General features: G+C 64.9%; 6 protein-coding genes across 6 annotated transcripts; 2 read left to right on the forward strand and 4 right to left on the reverse strand.

Annotated features, from left to right (window-relative positions):
- Nucleotides 1–914: 914 nt before the first annotated feature.
- B3GALT4 (beta-1,3-galactosyltransferase 4) lies at nt 915–2,766 on the forward strand (the record flags this gene model as incomplete). Its single annotated transcript, XM_082786036.1, has 2 exons — nt 915–1,014; nt 1,280–2,766. Coding segments are annotated over 2 exons (1,587 nt in total), but the record flags the coding sequence as incomplete, so codon positions are not given.
- A 1,066-nt stretch (nt 2,767–3,832) lies between these two features.
- WDR46 (WD repeat domain 46) lies at nt 3,833–7,683 on the reverse strand. Its single transcript, XM_082786035.1, has 14 exons — nt 7,509–7,683; nt 6,349–6,461; nt 6,169–6,256; nt 6,018–6,079; nt 5,826–5,930; nt 5,590–5,740; nt 5,377–5,512; nt 5,190–5,289; nt 4,934–5,087; nt 4,711–4,858; nt 4,526–4,620; nt 4,336–4,431; nt 4,129–4,242; nt 3,833–4,047 (listed from the first exon to the last, which is right to left on the reverse strand). The coding sequence occupies exons 1-14, from the start codon at nt 7,668–7,670 to the stop codon at nt 3,940–3,942; spliced, it is 1,632 nt and encodes a 543-aa protein (XP_082642161.1). The 5' UTR covers nt 7,671–7,683; the 3' UTR covers nt 3,833–3,939.
- Nucleotides 7,684–8,299: 616 nt separating this feature from the next.
- On the reverse strand, nt 8,300–10,413 carry RPS18 (ribosomal protein S18). The gene is made up of 6 exons (XM_082786038.1): nt 10,347–10,413; nt 9,094–9,192; nt 8,911–8,997; nt 8,722–8,823; nt 8,519–8,610; nt 8,300–8,416 (listed from the first exon to the last, which is right to left on the reverse strand). Exons 1-6 carry the CDS (start codon nt 10,347–10,349, stop codon nt 8,341–8,343), a joined length of 459 nt encoding a protein of 152 aa, XP_082642164.1. The 5' UTR covers nt 10,350–10,413; the 3' UTR covers nt 8,300–8,340.
- A 31-nt stretch (nt 10,414–10,444) lies between these two features.
- On the forward strand, nt 10,445–15,302 carry VPS52 (VPS52 subunit of GARP complex). Its single transcript, XM_082786039.1, has 19 exons — nt 10,445–10,551; nt 11,521–11,573; nt 11,707–11,782; nt 11,899–11,966; nt 12,049–12,224; nt 12,308–12,458; nt 12,542–12,642; nt 12,731–12,863; nt 12,950–13,007; nt 13,139–13,272; nt 13,346–13,501; nt 13,577–13,695; nt 13,793–13,916; nt 14,016–14,111; nt 14,213–14,320; nt 14,429–14,494; nt 14,583–14,694; nt 14,802–14,920; nt 15,006–15,302. The coding sequence occupies exons 1-19, from the start codon at nt 10,455–10,457 to the stop codon at nt 15,150–15,152; spliced, it is 2,094 nt and encodes a 697-aa protein (XP_082642165.1). The 5' UTR covers nt 10,445–10,454; the 3' UTR covers nt 15,153–15,302.
- Nucleotides 15,303–15,702: 400 nt separating this feature from the next.
- Nucleotides 15,703–24,089, reverse strand: RING1 (ring finger protein 1). The gene is made up of 6 exons (XM_082786040.1): nt 23,930–24,089; nt 21,496–21,656; nt 19,587–19,802; nt 17,109–17,414; nt 15,945–16,113; nt 15,703–15,855 (listed from the first exon to the last, which is right to left on the reverse strand). Exons 1-6 carry the CDS (start codon nt 24,005–24,007, stop codon nt 15,754–15,756), a joined length of 1,032 nt encoding a protein of 343 aa, XP_082642166.1. The 5' UTR covers nt 24,008–24,089; the 3' UTR covers nt 15,703–15,753.
- A 360-nt stretch (nt 24,090–24,449) lies between these two features.
- Nucleotides 24,450–27,078, reverse strand: HSD17B8 (hydroxysteroid 17-beta dehydrogenase 8; the record flags this gene model as incomplete). The annotated part of the gene is given in 7 exon segments (XM_082786037.1): nt 24,450–24,496; nt 25,277–25,351; nt 25,475–25,517; nt 26,399–26,653; nt 26,761–26,856; nt 26,963–27,066; nt 27,069–27,078. Coding segments are annotated over 7 exon segments (600 nt in total), but the record flags the coding sequence as incomplete, so codon positions are not given.
- Between the last annotated feature and the right edge of the window lie 172 nt (nt 27,079–27,250).

A 27,250-nucleotide genomic window follows, 5' to 3' on the forward strand; every position in this document is an offset into this window, starting at 1 on the left:
GCTCCCTGGCCACGCCCCCTTCCACCTCGGCCACGCCCTCGCTTAACCCACGCCCGCCACCCTCAAGCCACACCCACCCCTCTCAGACCACGCCCCCTCCCGCGCACACTCGCCCCTGCCATGACCACGCCCACCCCAGCTCAGGCCACGCCCCTTCCACCTATAGCCACGCCCATTCACCCACTCACCACGCCTGTCTCCGTTGACCACTCCCACAAACTAGGCCACGCCCTCCCTGATAACCACGCCCACCCCTCCCTAGCCCCACCCATCCCATAGACTCTCCCCCTCTTGCAGCAGCACCCACCTTCTCTAACCACGCCCACCCGCTCTGACCACGCCCACCCATCCCAGGACACGCCCACACTCCAAAGCCACGCCCCTCAGCCACAGCCACGCCCACCCTCCCTCCAGCCCCGCCCACCCCAGTGCTAACCACACCCACCCCATAGACTCCCTCAGTCCCCTATCAGCTCTGGCCACGCCCACTCCACTCAGACCACGCCCACTCTGACCACGCCCACCCTCCAGGCCACGCCCCCAGCCCCACCCACTCCACCTCCAGCCCCGCCCACCCCAGCGCAAACCACACCCACCCCATAGACTCCCGCAGCCCCCCACCAGCCCAGACCACGCCCACCCTCCCAGGCCACGCCCACCCTCCCAGGCCACGCCCATCCACCCTCTGTCCCCGCCCACCCCATAGACCCTCCCAGCCCCCCACCATCCCAGACCACGCCCACTCCACTCTGACCACACCCACCCGCTCTGCCCACGCCCAGTCACGCAGGCCACGCCCCTCCAGCCCCAGCCGTGCCCACCCCAGCGCTAACCACGCCCACCCCATAGACCCTCCCAGTCCCCCATCAGCTCTGGCCACTCCCACTCCGCTCTGACCACACCCACCCGCCCAGACCACGCCCACCCGGCCAGACCACGCCCACCCCGTCCAAGCCACGCCCCCCCCGTGGAGCGGCGGGGATGTGCCGGAGGCGGCGGCCGGGCCGGCGGGCGGTGCGCAGGGCGGCGGGGCTGGGGCTGGGGCTGGGGCTGCTGCTGGGGCTGGCGCTGGGGCTGGGCAGCGGCGGCAGCGAGGAGCTGCTGGCGGCACTGCTGGCCGCGGGGCTGGAGCGGGGGGGCCAGGAGGAGGCAGGGGGTGCAAACGGGGCAGGGTTTGCAAACGGTGGGGGCATTGCAAACGGTGCAGGGTTTGCAAACGGTGCAGGGTTTGCAAACGGTTTAGGCATTGCAAATGGGGCAGGCTTTGCAAATGGTGCAGGGTTTGCAGATGGTGCAAGGTTTGCAAATGGTGCAGGGTTTGCAAACGGTTTAGGCATTGCAAACGGGGCAGGCTTTGCAAACGGTGTGGGCATTGCAAGGTATGTGGGTCCTGCAAACGGTGGGGGCTTTGCAAACGGTGCGGGGTTTGCAAATGATGTGGGATTTGCAAATGGTGCAGGGTTTGCAAATGGTGGGAGCTTTGCAAAAGGTGGGGCTGTTGCAAACGATGTGGGTGATGCAAATGCTGCAGGCATTGCAAACGGTGTGGGCTTTGCGATTGATGCGGGCAATGCAAATGCTGTGGGCTTTGCAAACGGCAGGGGCATTGCAAATGATGCAGGCTTTGCAATCGGAGCAGGCCTTGGAGCTGGTGCAAGAATTGCAAACGGAGCAGAAATTGCAAACGGCGCAGGAATTGCAAACGGCGCAGGAATTGCAAACAGTTTGCACGTTGCAAACAGCGCATCCTTTGCAAACGGTGCAGGCATTGCAGACAGTTCGCACCTTGCAAACAATGCAGCGGCCGCAGGCATCCCAAGGGGCGACAGCTCCGCGCTCGGCGCATCCTCCTCCAACCTGACGGGCCCCGCAGGCAGCGCCCCCCTCCCCGTCCTCGCCGGCGTCCCCGTCCTCGTGTCCCCCCCCGGCTGCGGGACCCCCTCTCCCTTCCTGCTGCTGCTGGTGCCCAGCGCCCCGGCGCATTTTGCCCAGCGCCAGGCGGTGCGGGACACCTGGGGGGGCTCCGGGGGGCTCCCCACCCGCACCCTTTTTGGCTTGGGGGTGCCGGTGGAGGGGGACGGGGTGGAGGGGGTGGGCGCAGCGGTGCAGGAGGAGGCGCGGCGGCACGGCGACGTGGTGCAGGGCGCCTTCGCCGACACCTACGCCAACCTGACCCGCAAAACCCTGCTGCTGCTGGGCTGGGCGGCCGCCCGCTGCCCCGGCGCCCGCTTCGTCCTCAAGGCCGACGACGACGCCTTCGTGCACGTGCCGGGGCTGCTGACCCTGCTGCGGGGCTGGCGGACCCCCGCCCGCCTCTACCTGGGCCGCGTCCACTGGCGCGTGCGCCCCGAGCGGGACCCCCGGGGTCGCCACCACGTCCCCGCGTCCCTTTACGCCGCCGCCGCCTTCCCCCCGTACTGCAGCGGCAGCGCCTACGTCCTCTCGGCCCCGGCGGTGCTGGCGGTGCTGGAGGTCGCCCCCCGCGTCCCCCCCGTGGGACCCGAGGACGTTTTCGTGGGGCTGTGCGCCCGCCGAGCCGGCTTGGCCCCCCGGCACTCGGCGCGCATGGCCGGGGCCGCCCGCTTCCCCCTGGACCCTTGCTGCTACGGGGGGGTGCTGCTGAGCGCCCACCGGCTGCGCCCCCCCGAGCTGAGGAGGGCCTGGGAGCTGGCGCGGGGGGGGGCGGCCGCCTGCAGCCCCCTGCAGCGGGTGCTGGGGGTGCTGCGCTGCAAGGCGCTGGCTGCGCTGCAGGGGCTGTGGGGCTGAGGGTTTTGGGGGGCGGGGGGGGCGCAAAAAGGGCTGGGAGTTTGGGGTAGGGGGGGTAAGGGGGGCATTGCACGGGGTCGGGGGGGCTGCAGAAGCAAATAAAAGTGAAGGCGCAGCGGGGAGGAAGCATCGCGAGGTGCTGCGTGGCCTCAAGGAGCTGCAGCACCCCTAAAACCCCCCCCAAAAAAAACCCAGGTGCAATGGGGAGGGGGCTGCTGCGGCGCTGCACGAGTTCAAGGTGCAGCAAAATCTCTTGGAGGACGCTGCGGGGTGCTGAACGTGCCCCAGGAGCTGCAGAAGTGCTGAGCTGCGACCCCCCCCCCAAGGATAATTTGGGGTGCAACAAGGACCAGGACCTTGCACGGTGCTCCAGGAGCCCAAGGAATTGCAGCAGAGCCGGGCTGCAGCACCCAATAAAACCCCAGGTGCAACGGGGAGGCGGTGCAGGGCTGCAGCAGCGATGGGACGCGGCCCCAAATTTCACCCCAGAGCCATGGGAAGGGGCTGCGTGTGCCCCAGGAGCTGCAGCGGTGCCAGGCTGCGACCCCCCCAAGGATAATTTGGGGTGCAACAAGGACCAGGACCTTGCACGGTGCTCCAGGAGCTCAAGGAATTGCAGCAGCGCCGGGCTTTGCACCAAATAAAACTGCAACGAGGAGGAAGTCTTGAGGTGCTGCATGTCCTCGAGGAGCTGGAGCAGCACAACCCCAAAAGATTATTTGGGGTGCAGCGGGGACCAGGACCTTGCACGGTGCTCCGGGACCTGCAGCAGCGAGGGGACACGGCCCCAAACGTCACCGCAGTGCCCCAGGAGCTGTGACCTCCCCGGGGACCATTTGGGACACAACAGGACCAGGACGTGGCCCGGTGCCGGAGCTGCAGCAGTGACGGGGCCGTGCTGGCACCCAGGGACTGTCCCCAACACCGTGGGGACAAGGACTGGCCCCGGGGCCACCTCCGTGCTGGTGGCCGATGTCCTGGGCAATAAAATGAGGACGGTGACACCCGCGGTGCTGGGGGACGCAGGGCTGGGGGGTCCCCAAAATCAAAAGCGGGCTCAGAAGGGGGGGGTACAAAGGCTTTAATAAAGAAGGGGACGCCCCATGGGGGTGTCCCGGCCCCGCAGGGATGTCCCCAAGCTGTTGGGGACACCACGGGGGGGGGGAAGTGTCCCTATCCCTGCTTCTTGAAGCGGTCGAGCGCCGTGCGCTGCGGGGGGGGCCCCGTCCTGCTCTGCTTCTGCTGCTGCTCCCGCTGCTCCACGCTCTGCCGGATGACAGCCTGGGGGGGGGACACAAGACATCAGGAACCCCAAATCTGAAGTTTTTTTTGGGGGGAGGACTCTGGGGGGGGGACACCCACCCGCTGCTGCTCGTGGGCCACCTTCCTCTTGCGCCGCAGCAAGCTCCCGGTGGAGCTGCCGCCCTTCGCCCGCCGCCGCGGCTGGAACTTGCCCTTGGCTTGGGGGTCAAAACCCTGGGAAAAAGGGGGAGAAACGGACCATAAAAGGGTGAGGGGGTGACCCCAAACCCCTCTGCCCCCCCAGCAGAGCTGCCCCCGGCCCCCTACCAGGCGCTCGACGCGCTCCGCTCGCTTCTGCTCCATGGTGGCCGTGTCCACGCGCTGCAGCTGCCCCGGGTCCAGCGTGATCAGCTCGGCGGGGATCTGGGGGGGCACGGGGACAACGGGAAGGGGGTGAGCGGCCCCCCGGGGGGGTCCCCATGTCCTTTTAGACCCCCCCTTCCCCGTCCCTGCTCACCTTCTCCAGCAGCGCCTTCACCTCCCACTCCTGGCGCTGCTTGCGGCTGCGGTAGGGGTTGTTCTCCAGCGCGTCGAAATTCGCCTCGCCGGCACCTGGGGGGGGGCAAAATATGACACGGGGGGGGGTCGTTGTCCCTTTGTCCCCGAGGAGAGGGGCCGCAGGGCCGCGGGGACGGCCCCTACCTGGCACCAGCAAGCTGCTGAAGCCGGCGCCGTGCCCCACGCCGAGGACGTCCTCGAAGGGGCAGAAGCGGAGGCCCTGGGGGGGCCGCGAGAGGCGGTGGCAGAGGTAAGGCTTCGGGCTCAGCTCGCCGCCGGGCGCCTGGTACACCTGGGGAGGGGGGGGAAAAGCGTTGAAGAGGGGGGGAAAAACCCCAAAATCGGGGCGGTTCCGACCCCGTCCCACCTGCACCAGGTCCCCGCAGGCGGCGGCCAGCAGCCCCCGCTGGCTGAAGGCGAGCTCGGAGGCGCCCAGGGGCAGGAGCAGCCCCCGCAGCGCCCGGTAGGTGCGCAGGTCCCACAGCTGCAGCTTGCGGTCCAGCCCCGCCGTCGCCATGTACCTGAGAAAAGGGGGAAAAAGAGGGACGTGGGGGGGCGAATAACCGAGATTTCCAGGTTTGGGGGGGCTGCGGGGGTCCCCAAAGCCCCCCCCCGGTGCTCACGTGCCGGTGGGGTCGACGGCGGCGGCGCGCACGGCCCCGCGGTGGCACAGCATCCGCACCAGCGGCTCCTTGACGTTGGGGCTCCACAGGGTCACCGTGCCTGGGGGAAAAAAAGGAGGAAAATGAGGTTTTTGAGGGGGTTTCTCAAGTTTTTCAAGGGTGGGGGGTTAAAGGGGGGGGCGCCCACCGTTGCTGTGCCCCAGGTGCACGATGGCGGTGGCCGGGTTCTGCGCCATCACCGCCAAGCGCCCGCCGCGCGTGCAGAGCGCCGCCACCTCCTTCCCCACCGAGATGTCCAGGTACTGCAGGAAGCCGCTCTCATTCTGGGGGCGGGGGGGACACAAAGAGCATTAAACCCCCCCCCCAAATGTCCCCCGGTGTCCCCAAAAGCCTCACCCACCGCCGTGGCCAGCAGGAAGTGGTAGGGGAGGAACTGCAGGCGCAGGACGCCGGGGAAGGACTTGAGGCAGTTGAGCTCCAGCCCTTGGTTGTCGTAGACGTAGAGCCAGCGGCGCTGCGCCACCGCGAACATCGTCTCCGTGTGCAGCCACCTGCGGGGACAGGGACGATTTGGGGACGATTTGGGGACGCTTTGGGGACACGAAGTCTGGGGGTGGAGGCTCGCTGCCTGCTCACGCCACGTCGTTGAGCGTCTCCAGCACGTTGACCTCGCACATCAGCGCCTTCGTCTGCCAGTCCAGGGCGGCCACGTGGCCCCGGCGGCCCCCCAGCAGCAGGTGCCTGCGGGACAGGGAGGGGACAGCGAGGTGACAAAGGGGTGACAAGAAAATCCCCCCCAAAAAAACCCCCCGGAGAGCCCCCGCTCACCGCCCGGTGCGGGTGTAATCCAGCCGGTAGGGCCCGAACTGCTCCAGCCTCAGCTCGAAGTGCTGCAGGGTAGGGGGCAGGGGGTGAGGTCTGGCTGCCCCCCCGTGTCCCCAAAGTGTCCCCAAATGTCCCCAAAGTGTCCCCTCCTCACCTTGGCGGCGCTGGCGATGTCCACGGCCTCGGCGATGTCCCCCTGGGTGATGGTGCAGGTGTCCTCGCCGGGATCGGCCTCCAAAAAGCTGCGGGGGGGGGGGGGGAAAAAGGGGACGTGGGGGTGACACGGGGACACCGGGGGGGTGACACCGATGGGGGGGACACCCGGGGGGCTCACCCCGGCTCCTCGGGGAGCAGCAGCTCCGAGCGTGCCGCCCGCGTGGCCGCCGCCTCCTCGTTGTGCTCCGCTCGCTGCAGCTGCCCCCGCAGGCGCTGGGAGCGGGCGCGGGGCTGGGAGAAAATTTTTGGGGGGGGGGGGTGTTAGATGGGACCCCCAAATCCCTCCCCAAAACGCCCAGGACCCCCCTAAGGCACTCCTCGAGTCCCGCAGACACCCCGAAATCGCCCCCTAAGCCTCCCCAGATCCTCCCCAACACCCTCCAAGCCCCCCAGATTCCCCCAAAATTCCCTCCCAGCCCCCCCTAAATCCCTTCTCAAGCCCCCCAGATCCTCCCCAAATCCCTCCCAGCCCCCCCAAATCCCTCCCAAGCCCCCCCTGATTCCCCAAACCCCCTCCCAGCCCCCTCAGATCCCCCCCAAATCCCTCCCAGTCTCCTCGCACCACCCCAGACACCCCGCAAATCCCTCCCCAAGCCCCCCAAACCCCTCAAATCCCTCCCCAAGCCCCCCCAGACCCCCCAATATCTCCCCCAAACCCCTCCCATCCTCATTTAGCTCCTTCAGGCCCCCATAAATCCCTCTCCAAGCCCCCCCAGATACCCCCAGACCCTTCCCCAAGCCCCCCAGACCCTCCCCAAAACCCTCCCAGCCCCCTCAGACCCCCCAAATCCCTCCCAAATCCCTCCCCAAGCCCCTCCCAGCCTCCTCAAGCCCCCCAGAGCCCCCCCAAATCCCTCCCCCAGCCCCTCCAGAGTCTCCCAAACCCCTCACAGCTCCCACAGCCCCCCCAAATTCCTCCCAACCCCCCCCAGACCCCTCAGACCTCCCAAGATCCCCCCCCAAACCCCTCCCCATGCCCCCCAAGACCCTCCCGGACTCCTCAAGCCCCCCCAAAGCCCCCCCAAAGCTCTCCCAGCCCCCCCAGTCCCCCTTAAATCCCTCCCAAAGCCCCCCCAACCCCCTCCCAGCCCCCCCAAATCCTCCCTCAGCCCCCCCAGATCTCCCCAACCCCCTCCCCAAGCCCCCCCAGACCCCTCAGACCCCCCAAACTCCCCCTCAGCCCCCCCAAACCCCTCCGAGCCCCCCCAAACCCCCTCCAAGCTCCCCTAAATCCCCCCCAGGACCCCCCAAACCCCCCCCAAACCCCCCCATCCGCACCTCTTTGCCCTCCGAGCCCCTCAGGAACCGCCTCAAGCGCGGCCGGGGCAGGGGCGCTCCCCCCGGGAAGGGGTCCCGCTTCCTCGGGGCCCCCCCCCCGGGCGCCCCCCGCCGGGCCCGAGCCCCCCGGGCCGCGTCCCCCCCGCCGGCCGCCGCCACCATCCCCGCCGCGTGTGCCTTGGGCCCGCCCTTCCGGCGCCACGCGAGCCGCGGCCAATCAGGAGGCGGCGAGCCCCGCCTCGGCCAATCAGGAGGCGGGGAGCCCCGCCGCCCGGCCAATCGTAAGCCAAGCCGGGGGGCGGGGTGAAGGCGGCGGCGCCATGTTTGTAGCGGGCGGGCGAGGCGGGGAGGCGTTGAGCCGCCGCCATGTTGCTTGAGGGCAGCAGAGCTAAGCGGGCGCGGCCATGTTGGTTGAGGGCACGGCAAGGGAAAGCCGGCGCGGCCATATTGGTTGAGGGCAAGGAAGAGCAAGCCGCTGCGGCCATATTGGTTGAGGGCAAACCAGAGCGAAGCCGGCGCCGCCCTGTTTGTTAAGGGCAGGCGGGCGTCGCTTGCACACCCGTGCCCACAAATGGGCGGGGCTTGCACGCCCTTCACACGAGGTGGGAGGGGCTTGCACGACGGCGCCCCCCACCCCACGCAGAGCCCCCCCAAAGCCCGGCTGCCCCTTAAACCCTTGCACGAGGGGCGTGCAAAGCCCTGCTCTTGTGCAACCCCCCCGCTGCCCCCATCCTCGTGCAAGGCCCCGCCCTCGTGCAAGCCCCACCCCCCAAGTGACACAGCCCGGAGCCTTTTTGGTGACAAAAAGTGACATTTATTGATCCTGGGGGGGTTACTTCTTCTTGGAGACCCCCACGGTGCGGCCCCGGCGCCCGGTGGTCTTGGTGTGCTGGCCTCGCACGCGCAGCCTGGGGGGCAGCGGGGGGACATTGGGGTCACCCCTCGTGTCCCCGAGCGTGTCCCCAACCCCCTGCCACCCCCCGTCACCCCCCCGGTGTCCCCGTGCTCACCCCCAGAAGTGGCGCAGCCCCCGGTGCGCCCGGATCTTCTTCAGCCGCTCCAGGTCCTCGCGCAGCTTGTTGTCCAGCCCGTTGGCCAGCACCTTTTTTTTTTTGGGGAGGGGGGGGTCACGGCGTCACCGCGGTGTCCCCAAATCCCTCCGGTGACAGCGGGGACGTCCCCGGTGTCCCCCGCTGTCCCCTCGCCCCCTCACCTGGCTGTACTTGCCGTCCTTGACGTCCTTCTGCCTGTTGAGGAACCAGTCGGGGATCTTGTACTGCCGCGGGTTCTGCATGATGGTGATGACGCGCTCCACCTGGGGGGGACAAAGCGACACCAAAAACGTCCCCGCGTGTCCCCACAGTGTCCCCAAATCCCCCTGCGACGCCCCCAAACCCCTCACCTCGTCCTCGGTCAGCTCGCCCGCCCGCTTGGTGAGGTCGATGTCGGCCTTGCGCAGCACCACGTGGGCGTAGCGGCGCCCCACGCCCTGAATTGGGGACGGTGGCGTTAGGGGGGGGACACGTGGTGACACCCCCATCACCCCCACGTGTCCCCCTGTCCCCAAATTTTGTTGTCCCCTCACCTTGATGGCAGTGATGGCGAAGGCGATCTTCCGCCGGCCGTCGATGTTGGTGTTGAGGACGCGGAGAATGTGCTGGAACTTCTCGGGGATGACGAGCGACTGCGGGGACAGGGACGGGGACAAAGGGACAGGGACAGAGGGACAGAGGGACAGGGATGGTCACTGTAGGGTCCATGGGGGCGGTGGGGAGGAGAAGCCACGGGGCTGGGTGGCCCTGGGGGGATAAAGGGGCAGGGAGAGGGGCTTGGGGACACCCTGAGGGGCTTGGGGACATCCCAAGAGGGGTTGGGGACACTCTTGGAAGCTTGGGGACAGCCCCAGGGGGGGCTCAGGGCCACCCTCAGGGGCTTGGGGACACTGCGGGGGGGGATCAAGGACACCCCTGTGGGCTTGGGGACACCCTGGGGGGCTTGGGGTCATCCTTGGGGATGCTCAGGGACATCCCTGAGGGCTTGGGGACATCCTGAGGGGCTTGGGGACAGCCTCGGGGGGGGGGCTTGGGGTCACCCCACGGACTCAGGGCCACCCTCAGGGACTTGGGGACACTGAGGGGGGCAGGGACGCCCTTGGGAGCTTAGGGCCACCCCTGAGGGCTTGGGGCCACCCCCGGGGGGGCGCTCGGGGCCACCGGGGGGGATCAGGGCCACCCTTGGGGGCTTGGGGACATCCTGGAGGGCTCGGGGACATCCTGGGGGGCTCGGGGACACCCTCAGAAGCTTGGGGACAGCCCTGGGGGGGTCTCAGGGCCACCCCAGGGACTCAGGGCCACCCTCAGGGGCTTGGGGTCACCTGCGGGGGGGGCTCAGGGACACCCTCAGGGACTTGGGGACACCCCAGGGACTCAGGGACACCCCAGGGAGCTTGGGGCCACCCTGAGGGGCTTGGGGACATCCGGGGGCGCTCAGGGCCACCATGGGGGGCTCAGGGCCACCCTTGGGGGCTTGGGGACAACCTGGGAGGCTCGGGGACACCCTCGGAAGCTTGGGGACAACCCTGGGGGGGTCTCAGGGCCACCCTCAGGGGCTCGGGCCCCCCCCCCAGGCCTAGGCCGCGCCCGCCGCAGGCCGCATCCCCCAGGCGGGCCCCAAGCGGCGGCCCCACGATGGCTCCGAGCGGGGCCCCCCCGCGCCATCCGCCCCCCTCCGCCTTCCCCAGACCCCCCCCGTTCCCCTCCGTCCCCCCCCGTCCCCCTGCGCCCCCCCCGGCGCCGATGCCGCCCGATTCCGCCGCCCCCCCCCCCCCCCGGTGCCCACCATGGCGGCTGCTGCGGGGCCCGGCGGCGGAAGGGAAGGAGGCGGAAGTGACGTCAGCGCGCCCGCGTCACGTGACGGGGGTTTAAAGGGAAGGGGGGGGAAGCCAAGATGGCGGCGGAGGTGGAGGCCGAGCCCCCCCCGCAGGGGATGGCGGAGCCCGAGCTGGAGCTGGGGGGGGAGGACCTGGTGCTGGACGGCGTGGACGGTGCGGGGGGGGGCTCGGGGACACCGGGGGGGGGATTTGGGGACATGGGGGGGGAGTTGGGGGCATGGGGGGGGGTTTGGGGGGGGTAATGGGGGAGAGGGGGGGTCCTGGGGGGGGCTTTGGGGACATGGGGGGGATTTGGGGACGTGGGGGGGGGTTTGGGGCATGGGGGGGGAGTTTGGGGGGGGTAATGGGGGAGAGGAGGGGGGTGGGGGGGGTTTGGGGGGGCCTGGAGGGGGCTTTGGGGACATGGGGGGGGCATTGGGGGACACTGGGGGGATGGGGGGGGCGTGGGGGGGACATTGGGGACACGGGGGGGGCATGGGGGGGGTGATAATAGGGGACAGGAGGGGGGTGGGGGGGGCCTGGGGGGGGCTTTGGGGACATGGGGAGGGGGTTGGGGGACACTGGGGACACGGGGGGGGGACATGGGGGGGGATAATAGGGGACAGGAGGGGGGTGGAGGGGGCCTGGGGGGGGCTTTGGGGTCATGGGGGGGGTTGGGGGCACGGGGGGGGGGTTGGGGACATGGGGGGGGCATAGGGGGGGAGTTGGGGGGGGTAATGGGGGAGAGGAGGGGGGTGGGGGTGCCTGGGGGGGGCTTTGGGGTCATGGGGGGGACATGGGGGGATAATAGGGGACAGGAGGGGAGTAGGGGGATATGGGGGGGGGTCCTGGGGACACGGGTGGACACTGGGGGGACATTGGGGATGTGTGGGGGGGTATTGGGGACATGGGGGGGACGTGGGGGGGCGATAACAGGGGAGAGGAGGGGGATGGGGGGGACACTGGGGGGGTCCTGGGGACATTGGGGGATGTGGGGGGGGTGACAACAGGGGACAGGGGAGGGTTGGGGGCGTCTTGCGGGCGGGGGGGACATTGGGGACAGGAGAGGGTCCTGGGGGGGGGCATTGGGGACAGGAGGGGGCCAGCGGTACCACCCCCCCTTTGTGTCCCCCCCCCCCCCAGTCCACATCCAGGCCAACCTGGAGGACGCGCTGGTGCAGGAGGCCCTGAAGACGGTGAGCGAGGCCCCCCCCACACCCCCAAAACCCCCTTAACTCCCCCCAAATCAGTGCCACCAACCCCCCCCGGTGCCACCAACCCCCCCCGGTGTCCCCAACCCCCCCCCCAGTGTCCCCTTTGTCCCCGCAGGGCGTGGACCTGCGCCAGTACTCGAGGCAGGTGGAGCTGGAGCTGCAGGAGGTGGAGCGCGCCTCCATCCGCGACTGTATCCTTTTTGGGGGGGCCCCTCGGTGTCCCCAACGTCCCCTTGTGTCCCCAATGTCCCCTGATGTCCCTTGGTGTCCCCTGGTGTCCCCAAATGTCCCTTAACCCCCCCCCAAGACATCAAGGAGAGCGAGAACATCGCCTCGCTGCACACCCAGATCACCGCCTGCGACGCCATCCTGGAGGTCTGTCCTTCACCCCTACACCCCCTCAACGTCCCCAAAGTGTCCCCAACGTGTCCCCAACGCCCCCACCGTCCCCCCGCAGCGCATGGAGCAGATGCTGGGCGCCTTCCAGAGCGCCCTGAGCAGCATCAGCTGCGAGATCCGCACGCTGCAGGAGCACTCGGTGGCCATGAACCTGCGGCTGCGCAACCGCCGCGCCGTGCGCCGCCAGCTGGGCCAGCTGCTGGACGAGCTGGTGGTGCCCGCCACCATGATCAGGTACGAGAAAAGGGGACAAAAAGGACAAAAAAAGTCCCTGTTGTCTCCCCTGAATTTATTTATTTAGTGTTTTGCCCCCCCAGCACCATCCTGGAGGCGCCGGTGACGGAGCCGGAGTTCCTGGAGCAGCTCCACGAGCTGAACGGGAAGATCAACTCGGTGAAGGAGCAAGCCTTCAGGGAGACCGTGGCCTGCGCCGACGTGCAGCACATCCTGGAGAAGCTCAAAATCAAGGCAAACCCCCCCCCCGATTCAAAAAAATCAGCCCCTCCCTTCCCAACGCCCCCTGAGCTGTTTTATCCTCTTTTTTTTCGCAGGCCGTGACCAAAATCCGCGAGTTTGTCCTGCAGAAGATTTACTCCTTCCGCAAGCCCATGACCAACTACCAGATCCCACAAAACGCCTTGCTGAAATACAGGTGGGCCCCCCCCTCTTATTTTTAAACCCCCCACTTTATTTTGTCACCCCTCCTAATTATTTTTACTCCCTTTTTTATTTTTTTTTAGGTTTTTCTACCAGTTCCTGCTGGGCAACGAGCGGGCGGCGGCGCAGGAGCTGCGGGAGCAGTACGTGGACACCATGAGCAAGATTTACCTCTCCTACTTCAAATCCTACACCAGCCGCCTCATGAAGATCCAGGTGGGCTTTGAGGGGGGGGGAACACACCTGAGGGGGGGGGCACGACCCTTTTTTAGCGCTCACCCCCCCATTTTTTTACCCCGCAGTACGAGGAGGTGGCGGAGAAGGACGACCTGATGGGCGTGGAGGACACGGCTAAGAAAGATATCCTGCTGCCGGGTGGAAAAAGGGTGGAAAAAGGGGGTTGGGGGGGCTAAATGTGCCCCCCCCGGGGTATTCTCACCCCCCGTGTTGTTTCCTTGACCCCCCCTCGTCCGTTTTTCCCCCCCCCCCACGTTTCTTCTCCAAGCCCTCGCTGAAGAACCGCAACACCGTCTTCACGCTGGGCAACCGCGGCGCCGTCATCGGGGCGGCCGAGCTGGAGGGCCCCATCATCGTGCCCCACGCCGCCCAGAAGAGCGACGTCAGGGTGAGTTACGCCCCCGGGGGGGGTCTTAAAAACATCAGGGGGGGGTCCTAAAATGCTTGGACCCCCCCCCCAGTACCCCTTCGAGTCGCTGTTCCGCAGCCAGCACTACGCGCTGCTGGACAACGGCTGCCGCGAGTACCTCTTCCTCTGCGACTTCTTCATGGTGGCGGGGCCCAGCGCCCAGGATCTCTTCAACGCCGTCATGGGCAAGACCTTGGCCATGTTCCTGGTGGGTTGGGGAGGGGGTTTTTTTATTGGGGGGGCTGTCCCCGAGCCGCTGACCCCCCCCGAAATGTCCCTGCAGAAGCACATGGAGGGCTACGTCTGCGATTGCTACGACGGCATCGCCGTTTTCCTCTGCATCCACATCGTGCTGCGCTTCAAAGCCATCATGGCCAAGCGCAACATCCCCGCCGTCGATAAGTGAGTCCTGGGGGGGGGTCGCCGTGCCCCCCCCGCCCCCAAAATCCCCAAATTTCCATTTCCCCCCCCCCCCCGAAATGCCCCCGGGGCCGTGCAGGTACTGGGACGCGCTGCTGGAGCTGCTGTGGCCCCGCTTCGAGCACATCCTGGAGCTGAACATCCAGAGCATCCAGAACACCGACCCGCAGCGGCTGGGCTTCCTCGACACGCGGCCCCACTACGTAAAAAGGGTTTTTTTTTAAAGGGGGGGGGCTCGCGGGACCCCCCCGGGATTTATTTCCCCCCCCTGGGATTTATTTTCCCCCCCCGTCCCTCCTCAGATCACCCGGCGCTACGCCGAGTTCTCCTCCGCCATCGTCAGCATCAACCAGACCTTCCCCAACGAGAAGACCCACGCGCTACTGGGGCAGCTGCAGGTCTCGGGGGGGGGCTTTTTATATTTTTTTTGGGGTGGGGGGGGTCAGGAAAAGCCCCCCCCCACCCCAAATTATCCAAATTATTTCATCCCACGCCGCAGGTGGAGGTGGAGAACTTCGTGCTGCGCGTGGCGGCCGAGTTCTCCTCGCGCAAGGAGCAGCTCGTCTTCCTCATCAACAACTACGACATGATGCTGGGCGTCCTCATGGTGAGGAGCCCCCCCCCTCAAATTAGGGACCCCCCCCTTAAATTAGGGACCCCCCCAGCCCCGTTTTAACCCCGGGGGGGGCCCTTTTAATGTCTGTGTCCCCCCCAGGAGCGAGCGGTGGAGGAGAGCAAGGAGGTGGAGGGCTTCCAGCAGCTGCTCTCAGCCCGCACCCAGGTGAGTTTGGGGGGGGTCAGCAAATTGGGGGGGGGTCCAGGGGGTGTCTCACGACCCCCCCTTTTTATTTTTATGCCCCCCCCCGCAGGAATTCATCGAGGAGATCCTCTCCCCCCCTTTCGGGGGGATGATCGCCTTCGTCAAGGAGGCGGAGGCGCTGATCGAGAAGGGGCAGCAGGAGCGGCTGCGGGGGGAGGAGGGTGAGTTTTGTCCCCCCCCCCCCCCAATTTTTTAACCCCCCCATCCCATTTTTAACCCCCCCAACTCCTTTTTAACCCCCCCAACCCTTTTTTTTCCCCCCCCCCAGCCCGGGTGACCCAGTTGGTGCGCGGCTTCTCCAGCACCTGGAAGGCGGCGGTGGAGGCGCTGAGCCAGGACGTGATGCGCTCCTTCAGCAACTTCAAGAACGGCACCAGCATCATCCAGGTGGCTTTTTTTTTGGGGTGGGGGGCACGGGGGGGTTGTGCTGCGATCCCTTAACCCACCCCCTTTTCTTGTGTGCCCCCCCCAGGGAGCGCTGACGCAGCTGATCCAGTACTACCACCGCTTCCACAAGGTGCTGGCGCAGCCCCCGCTGCGCGCCCTCCCCGCCCGCGCCGAGCTCATCAACATCCACCACCTGATGGTGGAGCTCAAGAAGCACAAACCCAACTTCTGAGGGGCTGGGGGGGCTCCCCCCGCGCCCCCCCAACCCCCCCCCCAGTCCGTCTGTCTGTCCGTGTCCCCCCCCCGTGGCTGTTTGTCCCCCCCCCCCCCCCCTTCCTCCCCGGGTTTGTGACCCCGCTCGTATAAAGGACGCGAGGTGCAGGAGGGCTCCGAGCGCTGCTTTATTGCTGCTCCCCGTCCCCAGGGGGGGTGACACACACCTGGGGGGGTGACACACGCCTGGGGGGGTGACAAACACCTTGGGGGGGGGCCACACACCCAGGGGAGCCCCCCCCGGGGCGCCCCGCTCCCCTTTTTGCCGTGCCAAGGGCTGGGGACCCCCAGGGAAAGGGGACACGCGTGTCCCTTTGGGGTGGGGGGGGGAATGGGGTGAGGGGAGGGACCCCCCCCAGGGATAAGGAACCCCCCCAGGGATTGGGAACCCCCCCCAATAGGGCTGGGGACTGGAGGGGGGGGGACACGGAAGCAGCCTCGCTGGCGTCCCCACGTCCCCCCCCCTGCCTTTGTCCCCGTCCCCAGCCCCACAGCGCCCCCGTAGGGCCCCAAATCCCCCCCAAAAAAAAGGGGGGGACCCCAGCGGGGCCCCCCCCTTTCTACTTCTGCTCCTTGGTGGGGGCGTAGTAGAGCTCCAGCGGCTTGCTGACCTTCCAGTACTTCTCGTTCACCAGCTCCAGCGTCAGCGAGCCGTTCAGCGTCTGCGGGGGACAGCGCGGCCGTGTCCCTAACGTCCCCAAACGTCCCCAAAACCCCCCCAAACGTCCCCAAAACCCCCCCCAAAACGCACGGTGAAGGCTCCGCCGGCGGTGGTGATGTAGATGGTGTACTGCTTCTCGCTCACGTCCTCCAGCCCCGCCGCCTCGGGGCCCGGCGCCGGCGCCTCCTCCAGGGCGATGCGCAGCGCCAGGTATTTGGAGAGGTGATCCACCGTGGCGTTGGCCGTCGTCTTCACGTAGCTGCGGGGGGGTTGGGGTCACCTCGAGGCCACCAAGGGGCACCTCGGGGGCGCCACGGGTCACCACGGGTCACCTGGAGGCCACCACGGGTCACCTGGGGGGCGCCACGGGTCGGCGTTGTGGCGGGGACGTGGGGGTGAGCGGGGACGCTGAGCCCCGCGGGTGGGCTCCGAGCCCTGGTGGGCAACTGGGAGGGGTGGGGGACATGGGGACAGTGCCACCAGCCCCCAAAGCCACCCTTTAGGAAGGTGGCGTCACCACTGTGGTCACTTGGAGGTGATGGGGGACACTGGGATGGTGCCACCACCCCCAAAGCCACCCTTTAGGAAGGTGGCGTCACCCCTGTGGTCACTTGGAGGTGATGGGTGGCACTAGGATGGTGCCACCAGGCCCCAAAGTCACCAGGACTCCCACCTGGGAAGGGTGGGGGACACTGGGACAGTGCCACCACCCCCCAAAGCCACCCTTTAGCATGGTGGTGTCACCACCGTGGCCACCTGGAAGGGGTGGGGGACACTTGGAGAGCACCACAGGACCCCAAAGCCACCAGGACTCCCACCTCAGAGGGGTAGGTGACACGAGGACAGTGCCACCACCCCCCAAAGTCACCCTTTAGCATGGTGGTGTCACCCCTGTGGCCACTTGGAGGTGATGGGTGACACCAGGACGGTGCCACCACCCCCCAAAGTCACCCTTTAGTGAGGTGGTGTCACCACGGTGGCCACTTGGAGGTGATGGGTGACATGGGGACAGTGCCACCACCCCCCAAAGCCACCCTTTAGCGAGGTGGTGTCCCCACAGCGGCCACTTGGGCGTTGCAGGAGCCACCTGGAAGCGCCACCCACCCCCTAACGTCACCGTGACCCCTCCCAAAACACCCCCAACCCCACTCCTCCCCCAACCCCACCACCGCCGGCCGCTTCGGGGACAGCACCCAAAGGTGCCACCCCTCCCCGAGGCCACCAGGCGCCACCCCTGGGTGCTGCCCCCCTCACCGTGTCTGCGAGTACTCCCCCTTCTCCACCAGCAGCGGGTGCGGGCGGAACACCAGCTCGATCTCGCTGCCCCCCGCCTCGGCGCCCGGTTCGGGGCTGCCCCGGCCCCCGGCCTCGGCCGCGGCTTCGGGGTCGGGTTCGGGGCCGGAATCGTCGGAGGCTCGGGAGCGTTTGCGGCTGGGGCCGGCCTCGGGGTGGCTGGGGGCCGAGGCGGTGCTGAGGTGCGAGCGGCTGTCGCAGTTGTCCTCGCCGCCGCTGAACGTGGCGTTGTCCGACTCCTGGTGCAGCTTCCGCACCCGCTGCGCCCTGCGGGGGGGAGGAAACGGGTCAAGCGGGGCTGAAAAACGGCAAACGGCCCCAAAAAGGTCGTCAAACGGCCCCAAAGCGTTGTCAAACGCCCCAAAAACGCCGTCAAACGCCCCAAAAATGCTGTCAAATGCCTCCAAAACGCCGTCAAATGCCCCCAAACGCCCCCAAAACGCCGTCAAACGCCCCCAAAACGCCGTTAAACGCCCCCAAAACGCCGTCAAACGCCCCCAAAACGCCGTCAAACGCCCCCAAAATGTTGTGAAACGGCCCCAAAAAGGTCGTCAAATGCCCCAAAAGGTCGTCAAACTCCCCCAAAACGCTGTCAAACGCCCCCAAAACGTCGTCAAACGCCCCCAAAGCGTCGTTAAACGCCCCCAAAACGCCGTCAAATGCCCCCAAAACGCCGTCAAACGCCCCCAAAAAAGTCGTCAAACGCCCCCAAAAAGGTCGTCAAACGCCCCAAAAACGCCATCAAACGCCCCAAAACGTCGTCAAACGCCCCCAAAACGCTGTCAAACGTCCCCAAAGCGTCATCAAACGCCCCCAAAACGCTGTCAAACACCCCCAAAACCATCATCGAATGCCTCAAAAGCGTCATCGAACGCCTCAAAAGCGTCAAACGCCCCCAAAATGCTGTCAAACGCCCCAAAAACGTCATCAAACGCCCCAAAAATGCCCCCAAACGCATCATCGAACACCTCAAAAGCATCAAATGCCCCAAAAGTGTCATCGAACACCCTGAAAATGTCATCAAATGCCCCAAAACATCGTCAGATGCCCCCAAACGCATCATCGAACACCTCAGAAGCGTCAAACGCCCCAAATGCGTCAAACACCCCAAAAATGTCATCAAATGCCCCAAAAACGTCATCAAACGCCCCAAAAGCATCATCAAGCGCCCCAAACATGTCATGAAAAGCCCCGAAAACATCAAACACCCATCAAATGTCACCAAATGCCCCAAAAGTGTCACCAAATGGCCTAAAATCGTGAAACGTCCTCAAAACACGTCAAATGCCCCAAAAACACATCGTCAAACACCTCAAAAACATCATCCAACACCCCAAACGTGCCATCCGCTGCGCCCTGAACACAAACGCCCCGAAAATGTCATCAAATGCCCCAAACACGTCAACAAATGCTCCAAACGCATCGTCCAAGGCCCCAAAGGCATCATCAAATGCCCTGAAAACGTCACCAAATGCCCTGAAATCATGAAATGTCCCAGAAGTGTCATTAAACACCCCAAAAACACGTCAAACACCCGAAAAATGCATCAAATGCCTTGAAAACATCAAATGCCCCAAATGCATCACCAAACGCCCTGAAAACGTCATCGAACGTCCCAAACGCGTCAAGTGCCCTGAAGGCATCGTCATACACCCCCAAAACGTCATCAAGTGCCCCGAAATCATCAAATGCCCCAAAAACATCATCAAATGCCCCAAAAACGTCAAACGCCCTAAAAGTGTCGTCAAACTCCCCGAAAATGTCATCAAACACCCCAAACGCATCATCAAATGCCCCAAAAATGTCCTCAAATGCCCCAAAGACACCATCAAATGCCCCCAAATCATCAAATGCCCCAAGAGCATCATCAAATGCCCTGAAAATGTCATCAAACGCCCCCAAAACGTCACCAAATGCCCCCAAGCGTGTTGTAAACCACCCCAAAGCGTCATCGATCGCCCCGAAAACATCATCAAATGCGCCAAAGACGTCGTCAAACGCCCCAAATATGTCAAACACCCCCAAGATGTCGTCAAACGCCCCCAAGACGCCTTCAAACACCCCTAAAATGTCAAACGCCCCCAAGATGTCATCAAACGCCCCCAAGATGTCATCAAACGCCCCCAAGATGTCATCAAACGCCCCCAAGCGTGTTGTAAACCACCCCAAAGCGTCATCGATTGCCCCGAAAACATCATCAAACGTGCCGAAGACGTCGTCAAACGCCCCCAAGACGCCTTCAAACATCCTTAAAACGTCAAATGCCCCCAAGATGTCATCAAACACCCCCAAGCGTGTTGTAAACCACCCCAAAGCGTCATCGATTGCCCCGAAAACATCATGAAACGCGCCGAAGATGCCGCCAAACGCCGCCAAGACGCCATCCAACGCCCCCCAAACACCGAATCCCCCCAAATATCCTTTTTGGGGGGGCCCGACCTGTGCATGGCCTGCATCTTGAGCCCCTCCTCGATGCTGCTGCTGAGCGCCTGCTGGTTGTGGAGGCGGCTGAGCTTGGCCAGCACGCGGTCCTGGTGCGCCTCGTACTCGTCGCGGCTGGGGTAGATCTTGGAGATGAGGGCGTCGAAGTTGGGGTCGGGCCGCAGCGAGCGCTTCGACACCAGCTTCTTGCGGCACGTCGGGCACTCCTTGTTCCTGGGGGGGGGACACAGAGGGTCAGGGTGTCCCCAACAGCACCCCCACGGTCGGTTTTACCCCCCCCCAAGTTGTTTTACCCCCTCCCAGTTGTTTTACCCCCCCAAAATTGTTTTTTTTTTCCTCCGTTGCAGCGGGTTTTGCTGCCCCGTGCAGTTTTTGCGCACGTGCAGGGGGTTTTGCTGCCCCCTGCAATGCATTTTGCCCCCCCCTAGTTCATTTTACCCCCCCTTCCGTTCATTTTACCCCCCCCCAGTTCATTTTATCCCCCTCCAGTTCATTTTTACCTCCCCCATGTTCATTTTACCCTTCCCCCGGTTCATTTTACCCCCCTCCCAGTTCATTTTACCCCTCCTCCAGTTCATTTTTACCCCCCCTCCAGTTCACTTTACCCCCCTCATTCATTTTACCCCCCCTTCTGTTCATTTTACCCCCCCTCCAGTTCATTTTTACCCCCCCTCCAGTTCATTTTACCCCCCCTTCTGTTCATTTTACCCCCTCTTCCGTTCATTTTACCCCCCCACGGTGTTTTTTCCTCCCCCTCAGTGGGTTTTACCCCCTCCCCAGTGTGTTTTACCCCCCCTTCAGTAGGTTTTATTCCCTTTTCAGTGGATTTAACCCCCTTTTTAGTGGATTTTGCTCCCCTGCTGTGGATTTTCTCTCCTTTACTGGGTTTTATCCCCCCCATGGTGTTTTTTCTCCCCCTGGGGTGGGTTTTACCCCCCTGTGGTAGATTTTTGCCCCTCGTGGTGGGTTTTATGCTTCCTGCGGTGGGTTTTAATCCCCCTGCAGTGGGTTTTTGCCCCCCTGCAGTCGGTTTTACTCCCCCTGCAGTGGGTTTACGCCCCCCTCCACTGGATTTAACCCCCCATGCAGTGGATTTTTGCCCCCCGTGGTGGGTTTTAACCCCCCTGTGGTGGGTTTTTGCAGTCCGTGGTGGATTTTATGCCCCCCACGGTGGGTTTAATCCCCCCTGCAGTGGGTTTATGCCCCCCTGTGGTGGATTTTATGCCCCCTACAGTGGGTTTTACCCCCCGTGCAGTGGATTTTTGCCCCCCATGGTGGGTTTTACCCCCCTGCAGTGGATTTAACCCTCTGTCTGGTGGGTTTTACCCCCCCTTCAGTGGGTTTTACCTCCCCCCCAGTGGGTTTTATGCCCCCCTACAGTGGATTTATGCCCCCCATGGTGGGTTTTACCCCCCCTGCAGTGGGTTTTTGCCCCCCTGAGGTGGGTTTTATGCTCCCCATGGTTGGTTTTACCCCCCCCTGCAGTAGGTTTTACGTCCCCCCCACTGGATTTAACCCTCCTGCAGTGGGTTTTATCCCCTCTGTGGTGGCTTTATGTCCCCCGTGGTGGTTTTTTTCCCCCCTGAAGTGGGTTTATGCCCCCCTGCAGTGGATTTTTGCCCCCTGTGGTGGGTTTTAACACCCCTGCAGTGGGTTTTTTCTCCCCGTGGTGGGTTTTATGCCCCCTGCGGTGGGTTTTACCCCCCCCACAGTGGATTTTTGCCCCCCGTGGTGGGTTTTACCTCCCCCCCGGTAGGTTTTACGACCCCTGCAGTAGGCTTTTCCCCCCCTGCAGTGGGTTTTATCGCCCCTGTGCTGGATTTTATGCCCCTCGTGGTGGGTTTAACCCCCCTGCAGTGGATTTTTGCCCCTCGTGGTGGGTTTTCTGCCTCCCCCCACCCCGTACCCGCTGCGCAGGGCGGTGACGATGCAGTCGGAGCAGAAGCGGTGCAGGCACTCCTTGGTGGTCATGGTGTTCTTCAGCATGTCCAGGCAGATGGGGCACATCAGCTCGCTGTGCAGGCTGCGCGGCGACACCGCGATCTCCGTCCCGTCCATGATGGCCTCCTGCGGGGACACGGGGACAAGGGGGGGGACACACGGGGACGGGGGGACACACGGGTGGGCCCCACGCGCAGGGACGGGGGTGTCCCCAGCCCCAGGGAGCTGCTGCTGCTGCTGTGGGGTTTGGGGTGGCAGGAGCCCGGTCCCTGTGCCTGGGTGGGGGAATCCCCTGCATGCACCTCCTGGGGCGCTTATGGGGACGTTTAGGGGGACTTTTAGGGTGGCAGGAGCCCGTTCCCTATTCCAGCATGGGGACAACCCCCTGCATGCACCTCCTGGGGCGCTTATGGGGACGTTTAGGGGGACTTTTAGGGTGGCAGGACCCCATTCCCTGTCCCAACACGGGGACAACCCCCTGCACCCACCTCCTGGAGCACTTTTGGGGACATATGGGGGACTTTTAGGGTGGCAGGACCTGGCCCCACCATGGGAACAATCCCCTTTACCCAGTTTTTGTGACATTTAGGGGAGCATTTAGGGTGGTAGGACCCCATTCTCTGTTCCCATATGGGGGCATCCCCTGCATGCGCCTCCTGGGGCGCTTATGGGGAAGTTTAGGGGGACTTTTAGGGTGACAGGAGCCAATTCCCTATTCCAGCATGGGGACAACCCCCTGTATACACCCCCCTGTGGCACTTCAGGGGACATTTATGGGGACTTTCAGGGTGGCAGGGCCCTATACCCTGTCCCAGCATGGGGACAATCCCTTGCACCCACCTCCTGGGGCACTTATGGGGACATTGAGGGAGACTTTTAGGGTGGCAGGACCCCATTCCCTGACCCAGCATGGGGACAACCCCCTGTATACACCCCCTGTGGCACTTATGGGGACATTTATGGGGACTTTTAGGGTGTAAGGACCCCATTCCCTGTCCCCACATGCGGGTAATCCCTTGCACCCACCTCCTGGGGCACTTTTGGGGACTTTTAGGGTGGCAGGACCTGGCCCCACCATGGGAACAATCCCCTTTACCCAGTTTTTGTGACATTTAGGGGAGCATTTAGGGTGGTAGGACCCCATTCTCTGTTCCCATATGGGGGCATCCCCTGCATGCACCTCCTGGGGCACTTATGGGGATGTTTAGGGGGACTTTTAGGGTGGCAGGACCCCATTCCCTGACCCAGCATGGGGACAACCCCCTGTATACACCCCCTGTGGCACTTATGGGGACATTTATGGGGACTTTTAGGGTGGCAGGGCCCTATACCCTGTCCCAGCATGGGGACAATCCCTTGCACCCACCTCCTGGGGCACTTATGGGGACGTTTAGGGGGACTTTTAGAGCGGCAGAACCCTGTCCCCTGTCCCAACACGGAGACAACCCCCTGAACCCACCCCCTGGAGCATTTAGGGTGACATTTAGGGCCACATCTATGGTGCCAAGCCCCCTCCCCATATCCCAGCACAGAGACCCTCTCCCTGGGGCACTTAGGGTGACATTTAGGGCCACATTTAAGGTGTCGGGACCCTGTCCTCCATCCCCACACGGGGACAACCCCCTGCCCCCACCCCCTGGGGCATTTAGGGCCACATTTATGGTGTCCAGACCCCGTCCTCCATCCCCACATGGGGACAACCCCCTGAACCCACCCCCTGGAGCACTTAGGGTGACACTTAGGGTAACATTTATGGGATCAGGCACCTTCCCCATATCCCAACACAAGGACACTGCCCTGATGCCGCCCCCTGGGGCATTTAGGGCCACTTTTAGGGCCCCATTTACGGTGCCAAGCCCCCTCCCCATATCCCAGCACAGAGACCCTTTCCCCGGGGCATTTAGGGTGACACTTAGGGCCACATTTAGGGTGTCAGGACCCCGTCCTCCATCCACACACGGGGACAACACCCTGAACCCACGCCCTGAGGCATTTAGGGTGACACTTAGGGTGCCATTTATGGGGTCAGGCCCCCTCCCCCTATCTTTGCACAAGGACGCTTCCCTGAACCCACCCCCTGGGTCATTTAGGGTGACATTTAGGGCCACATCTATGGTGCCAAGCCCCCTCCCCATATCCCAGCACAGAGACCCTCTCCCTGGGGCATTTAGGGTGACCTTTAGGGCCACATTTAGGGCGCCAGCCCCCCCCCCAACCCCTCAGGACCCCATTTCGGGCCCCATTTCGGCCCGCAGCCCCCCTCCCCCACCCCCTGGGGCCCTCAGGACCCCATTTACGCCCCCATTCACCCCCCCTCCCCCCCCCCCCAGGACCCCATTCACCCCCCCCACCCCCCCCGGCCGCCATCTTGGGCCTTGCCCCCCGCCCCCCCCCCGGACCTGCGGGGTGCGGTGCAGCTCGTAGAGGCTGAGCTCCCAGGTCTTGCTGGCGCTCTGCGCGTTGGCGGGCGCGGCCATGGCGGCCCCGGGCCCCCCCCCGGACCCTTCCGGGACCCCCCCGGGACCCCCCCGGGACCCCCCGGGCCCGCCCCGCGCCCCCCGCTCGCTCCCGGCGCCTCCCGCTCCGCCGCTTCCGCCCGCTGCCGACGTCACTTCCGCTCTGCCGCCCCGGCCACGCCCCCCCGCTGTTATCACGCCTCCCTGCTCGGCTCGCAGCCAATCGGGTTCGGCTGCGGAGGCTCCGGCCAATGGGAGGGGGTGGGCGGGGCTTGGAGGTGGTGCTGGGTCCTAGCGCCGCCCGCTGGGGGCTGCGCCGCTGGGTCCTAGCGCCGCCCGCCCGGAGTCCCCGGGGACACCTTGGGGGGAGGGGGGGACACAAAGGGGACACCGGGGGGGACAAAGGGGACACGGGGGGGGACAGAAGGGGACAGCACGCGAGGAGGCAGCTGGGGCGCAGCTCGTTTATTTTTTTTGGGGGGAGGCGCATCCGTCAGATGAAGAGACCGCCTGGAAGGAGAGAGGGGGGGTGGGGACATTGGGGGGGGGAATTGGGGACATGGGGGGGACATGGGGGGACAGGGGGGGGACAGGGACCCCAGGGGGACATTGGGGACATGAGGGGGACATGGGGGGGTCGTGGGGGGGGGACCCCTGGGTTGGGGACATTGGGGGGGGGCGTGGGGACATGGGGGGGGCATAGGGGGGACCCCCTGGCTTGGGGACACTGGGGGGGGGGCGTGGGGACATGGGGGGGGACAGGGACCCCAGAGGGACATGGGGGGGACCCCAAGGGATGGGGACATTGGGGGGGGGGCGTGGGGACATGGGGACATGGGGGGGGGCAGGGAACCCAGGGAGACCTTGGGGGGGGACTTGGGGACATGGGGGGGACATGGGGGGGACCCCCTGGGTTGGGGACACTGGGGGGGGGCGTGGGGACATGGGGGGGGACATGGGGGACAGGGACCCCAAAGGGACATGGGGGGGTCGTGGGGGGGACCCCTGGGTTGGGGACACTGGGGGGGGGACATGGGGGGGGCAGGGACCCCAGGGGGACATGGGGACACTGGGGGGGGACGGGGACACTGGAGATGGGGACACTGTGGGGGGGGACAGGGACCCCAGGGGGGACATGGGGACATTGGTGGGGGGACGGGGACCCGGGGGGGACATGGGGGGGACCCCAAGGGATGGGGACACTGAGAGGGGGGGGTGACAGGGACATGGGGGGGGGACAGGGACATGGGGGGGGGACAGGGACATGGGGGGGGGACAATGCCACCCCACCTGTCACCTCCACGCTGGCCCCGGTGACGTAGGAGCTGTCGTCGGATGCCAGGAAGGCGCAGACGTCGGCCACGTCTGGGGGGGACACGGGGACGGTGGCACCGTGTCCCCAAGGGGGTGGCACCGTGTCCCCAAGGGGGGTGGCAGTTGTGTCCCCAAGGGGGGTGGCAGTTGTGTCCCCAAGGGGGTGGCACTCACCCTCGGGGTCCCCGAGGCGTCCCAATGGCACCTGTCCTGCGAACTGGGAGGGGGTGGGGTGAGGCCACTGCTGTCCCCAAATGTCCCCCAAGTGTCCCCAAATGTACCTAAATGTCCCCAAATGTACCTAAACGTCCTCAAGTATCCCCAAGTGCCCCCAAGTATCCCGATGTCCCCAAGTGTCCCCAGATGTCCCCAAGTGTCGCTAAGTGTCCCCAAGTATCCCCAAATGTACCTAAATGTCCCCAAGTGTCCCCAAATGTCCCCAAGTGTCCCAGATGTCCCCAAGTGTCCCTAAGTGTCCTCAAGTAACCCCAAATATCCCTAAATGTCCCCAAATGTCCCTAAATGTCCTCAAGTGTCCCCAGATGTCCCCAAGCATCCCAATGTCCCCAAATGTCCCCAAGTGTCTCCAGATGTCCCCAAGTGTCCCTAAGTGACCCCAAGTATCCCCAAATGTCCCTAAATGTCCCCAAATGTCCTCAAGTATCCCCAAATGTCCCCATGTCCCCAAATGTCCCCAAGTGTCCCCAAATATTCCCAAGTGTCCCCAATTATCCCCAAATGTCCCCATGTCCACAAATGTCCCCAAATGTCCCTAAACGTTCCCAAGTATCCCTAAATGTCCCTAAATGTACTAAATGTCCCCAAGTATCCCGATGTCCCCAAGTGTTCCTAAGTGTCCCCAAATGTCCCCAAATCTCCCCAAGTGTCCCCAAGTATCCCCAAATGTTCCCAAATGTCCCCAAATGTCTCCAAGTATCCCTAAATGTCCCCAAGTGTCCCCAAATATCCCTAAGTGTCCCTAAATATCCGGAAGTATCCCTAAATGTCCCCAATTATCCCCAAATGTCCTGAAATGTCCCTAAATGTCCCCAAGTGTCCCCAAATGTCCCCAAGTGTCCCCAAACGTCCCCAAATCACCTTCTCCAGCACCTTGGGGGGCACCTTGGCCGTCATGGGGGTGGCGATGAAGCCGGGCAGCACCACGTTGCAGCGGATCCCGAACCTGGGGGGGGGGGCACACGTGGCACCGCCACCCCCCCCGAAACGTCCCCAAATGTCCCCAAAATGTCCCCAAAATGTCCCCAAACCTGGCCAGCTCTTGGCGCTGCTGCGGGCCAGCCCCTCGACGCCCGCCTTGGAGGCGGCGTAATTGGCTTGGCCCAGGTTGCCCACCTAAAGGGGGGGGGTCCCAAAGGTCAGGGGGGGTCACAGGGGTCAGGGGGGGTCACATGGGGTCAAGGGGGGGGTGGCGGTGTCCCCAAATTGTCCCCAAAGCCCACCTTGGCCACGATGCTCCCCAGCAGCACGATGGAGCCGCCGCGCGCCCCCGCCGCCACCAGCGCCCGCGCCACCGCCTGGGTCACCAGGAAAGTGCCCTGGGGGGGGGGGGGGAAAAGGGACAAAGGGGGGGGGTTAAAATGACACGGGGGGGTCACCCCAAATGTCCCCAATGTCCCCCGGTGTCCCCAAATGTCCCCTGACCTGCAGGTTGACCCGCAGCACCTCGTGGAAGGGGGCCAGGCCCAGGCGCAGCAGGAACTCGTCGCGGGTGACGCCGGCGCAGTGGACGCAGACGGAGGGGGGGCCCCGAAATGGTCCTGGGGGGGGGGGGCAAAATTTGGGGACATTTGGGGATATTTTGGGGGTGGGGGGGTATGGGGGGGTGTGGGGGGCATTGGGGGGGGTGTGGGGGGTATGGGGGGGGGATTTGGGGGCATTGGGATGGGGGATATGGGGGGATATGGGGGTGGGGGGGGATTTGGGGACATG

This window comes from Aythya marila (assembly GCF_965140915.1).
Source record: "Aythya marila genome assembly, contig: HAP1_HAP1_SCAFFOLD_43, whole genome shotgun sequence".
NCBI classification, from domain to species: Eukaryota; Metazoa; Chordata; class Aves; order Anseriformes; family Anatidae; genus Aythya; species Aythya marila.

Coding starts and splice junctions, on each gene's coding strand:
- WDR46 (XM_082786035.1), bottom strand. CDS start 7,670: ATGGTGGCGGCGGCCGGCGGGGGGGACGCGGCCCGGGGGGCTCGGGCC. Junction 5,088..5,189: donor GCCGTCGACCCCACCGGCAC/GTGAGCACCGGG, acceptor CCCTTTTCTCAG/GTACATGGCGACGGCGGGGC. Junction 4,048..4,128: donor TGGCCCACGAGCAGCAGCGG/GTGGGTGTCCCC, acceptor TCCCCCCCCCAG/GCTGTCATCCGGCAGAGCGT.
- RPS18 (XM_082786038.1), bottom strand. Junction 8,998..9,093: donor TCGCCATCACTGCCATCAAG/GTGAGGGGACAA, acceptor TCCCCAATTCAG/GGCGTGGGGCGCCGCTACGC. Junction 8,824..8,910: donor GCGAGCTGACCGAGGACGAG/GTGAGGGGTTTG, acceptor TGTCCCCCCCAG/GTGGAGCGCGTCATCACCAT.
- VPS52 (XM_082786039.1), top strand. CDS start 10,455: ATGGCGGCGGAGGTGGAGGCCGAGCCCCCCCCGCAGGGGATGGCGGAG. Junction 13,696..13,792: donor AACATCCCCGCCGTCGATAA/GTGAGTCCTGGG, acceptor GGGGCCGTGCAG/GTACTGGGACGCGCTGCTGG. Junction 14,321..14,428: donor TGATGCTGGGCGTCCTCATG/GTGAGGAGCCCC, acceptor TGTCCCCCCCAG/GAGCGAGCGGTGGAGGAGAG.
- RING1 (XM_082786040.1), bottom strand. CDS start 24,007: ATGGCCGCGCCCGCCAACGCGCAGAGCGCCAGCAAGACCTGGGAGCTC. Junction 17,415..19,586: donor AAGATGCAGGCCATGCACAG/GTCGGGCCCCCC, acceptor TCCCCCCCGCAG/GGCGCAGCGGGTGCGGAAGC. Junction 16,114..17,108: donor GGGGAGTACTCGCAGACACG/GTGAGGGGGGCA, acceptor ACCCCCCCGCAG/CTACGTGAAGACGACGGCCA.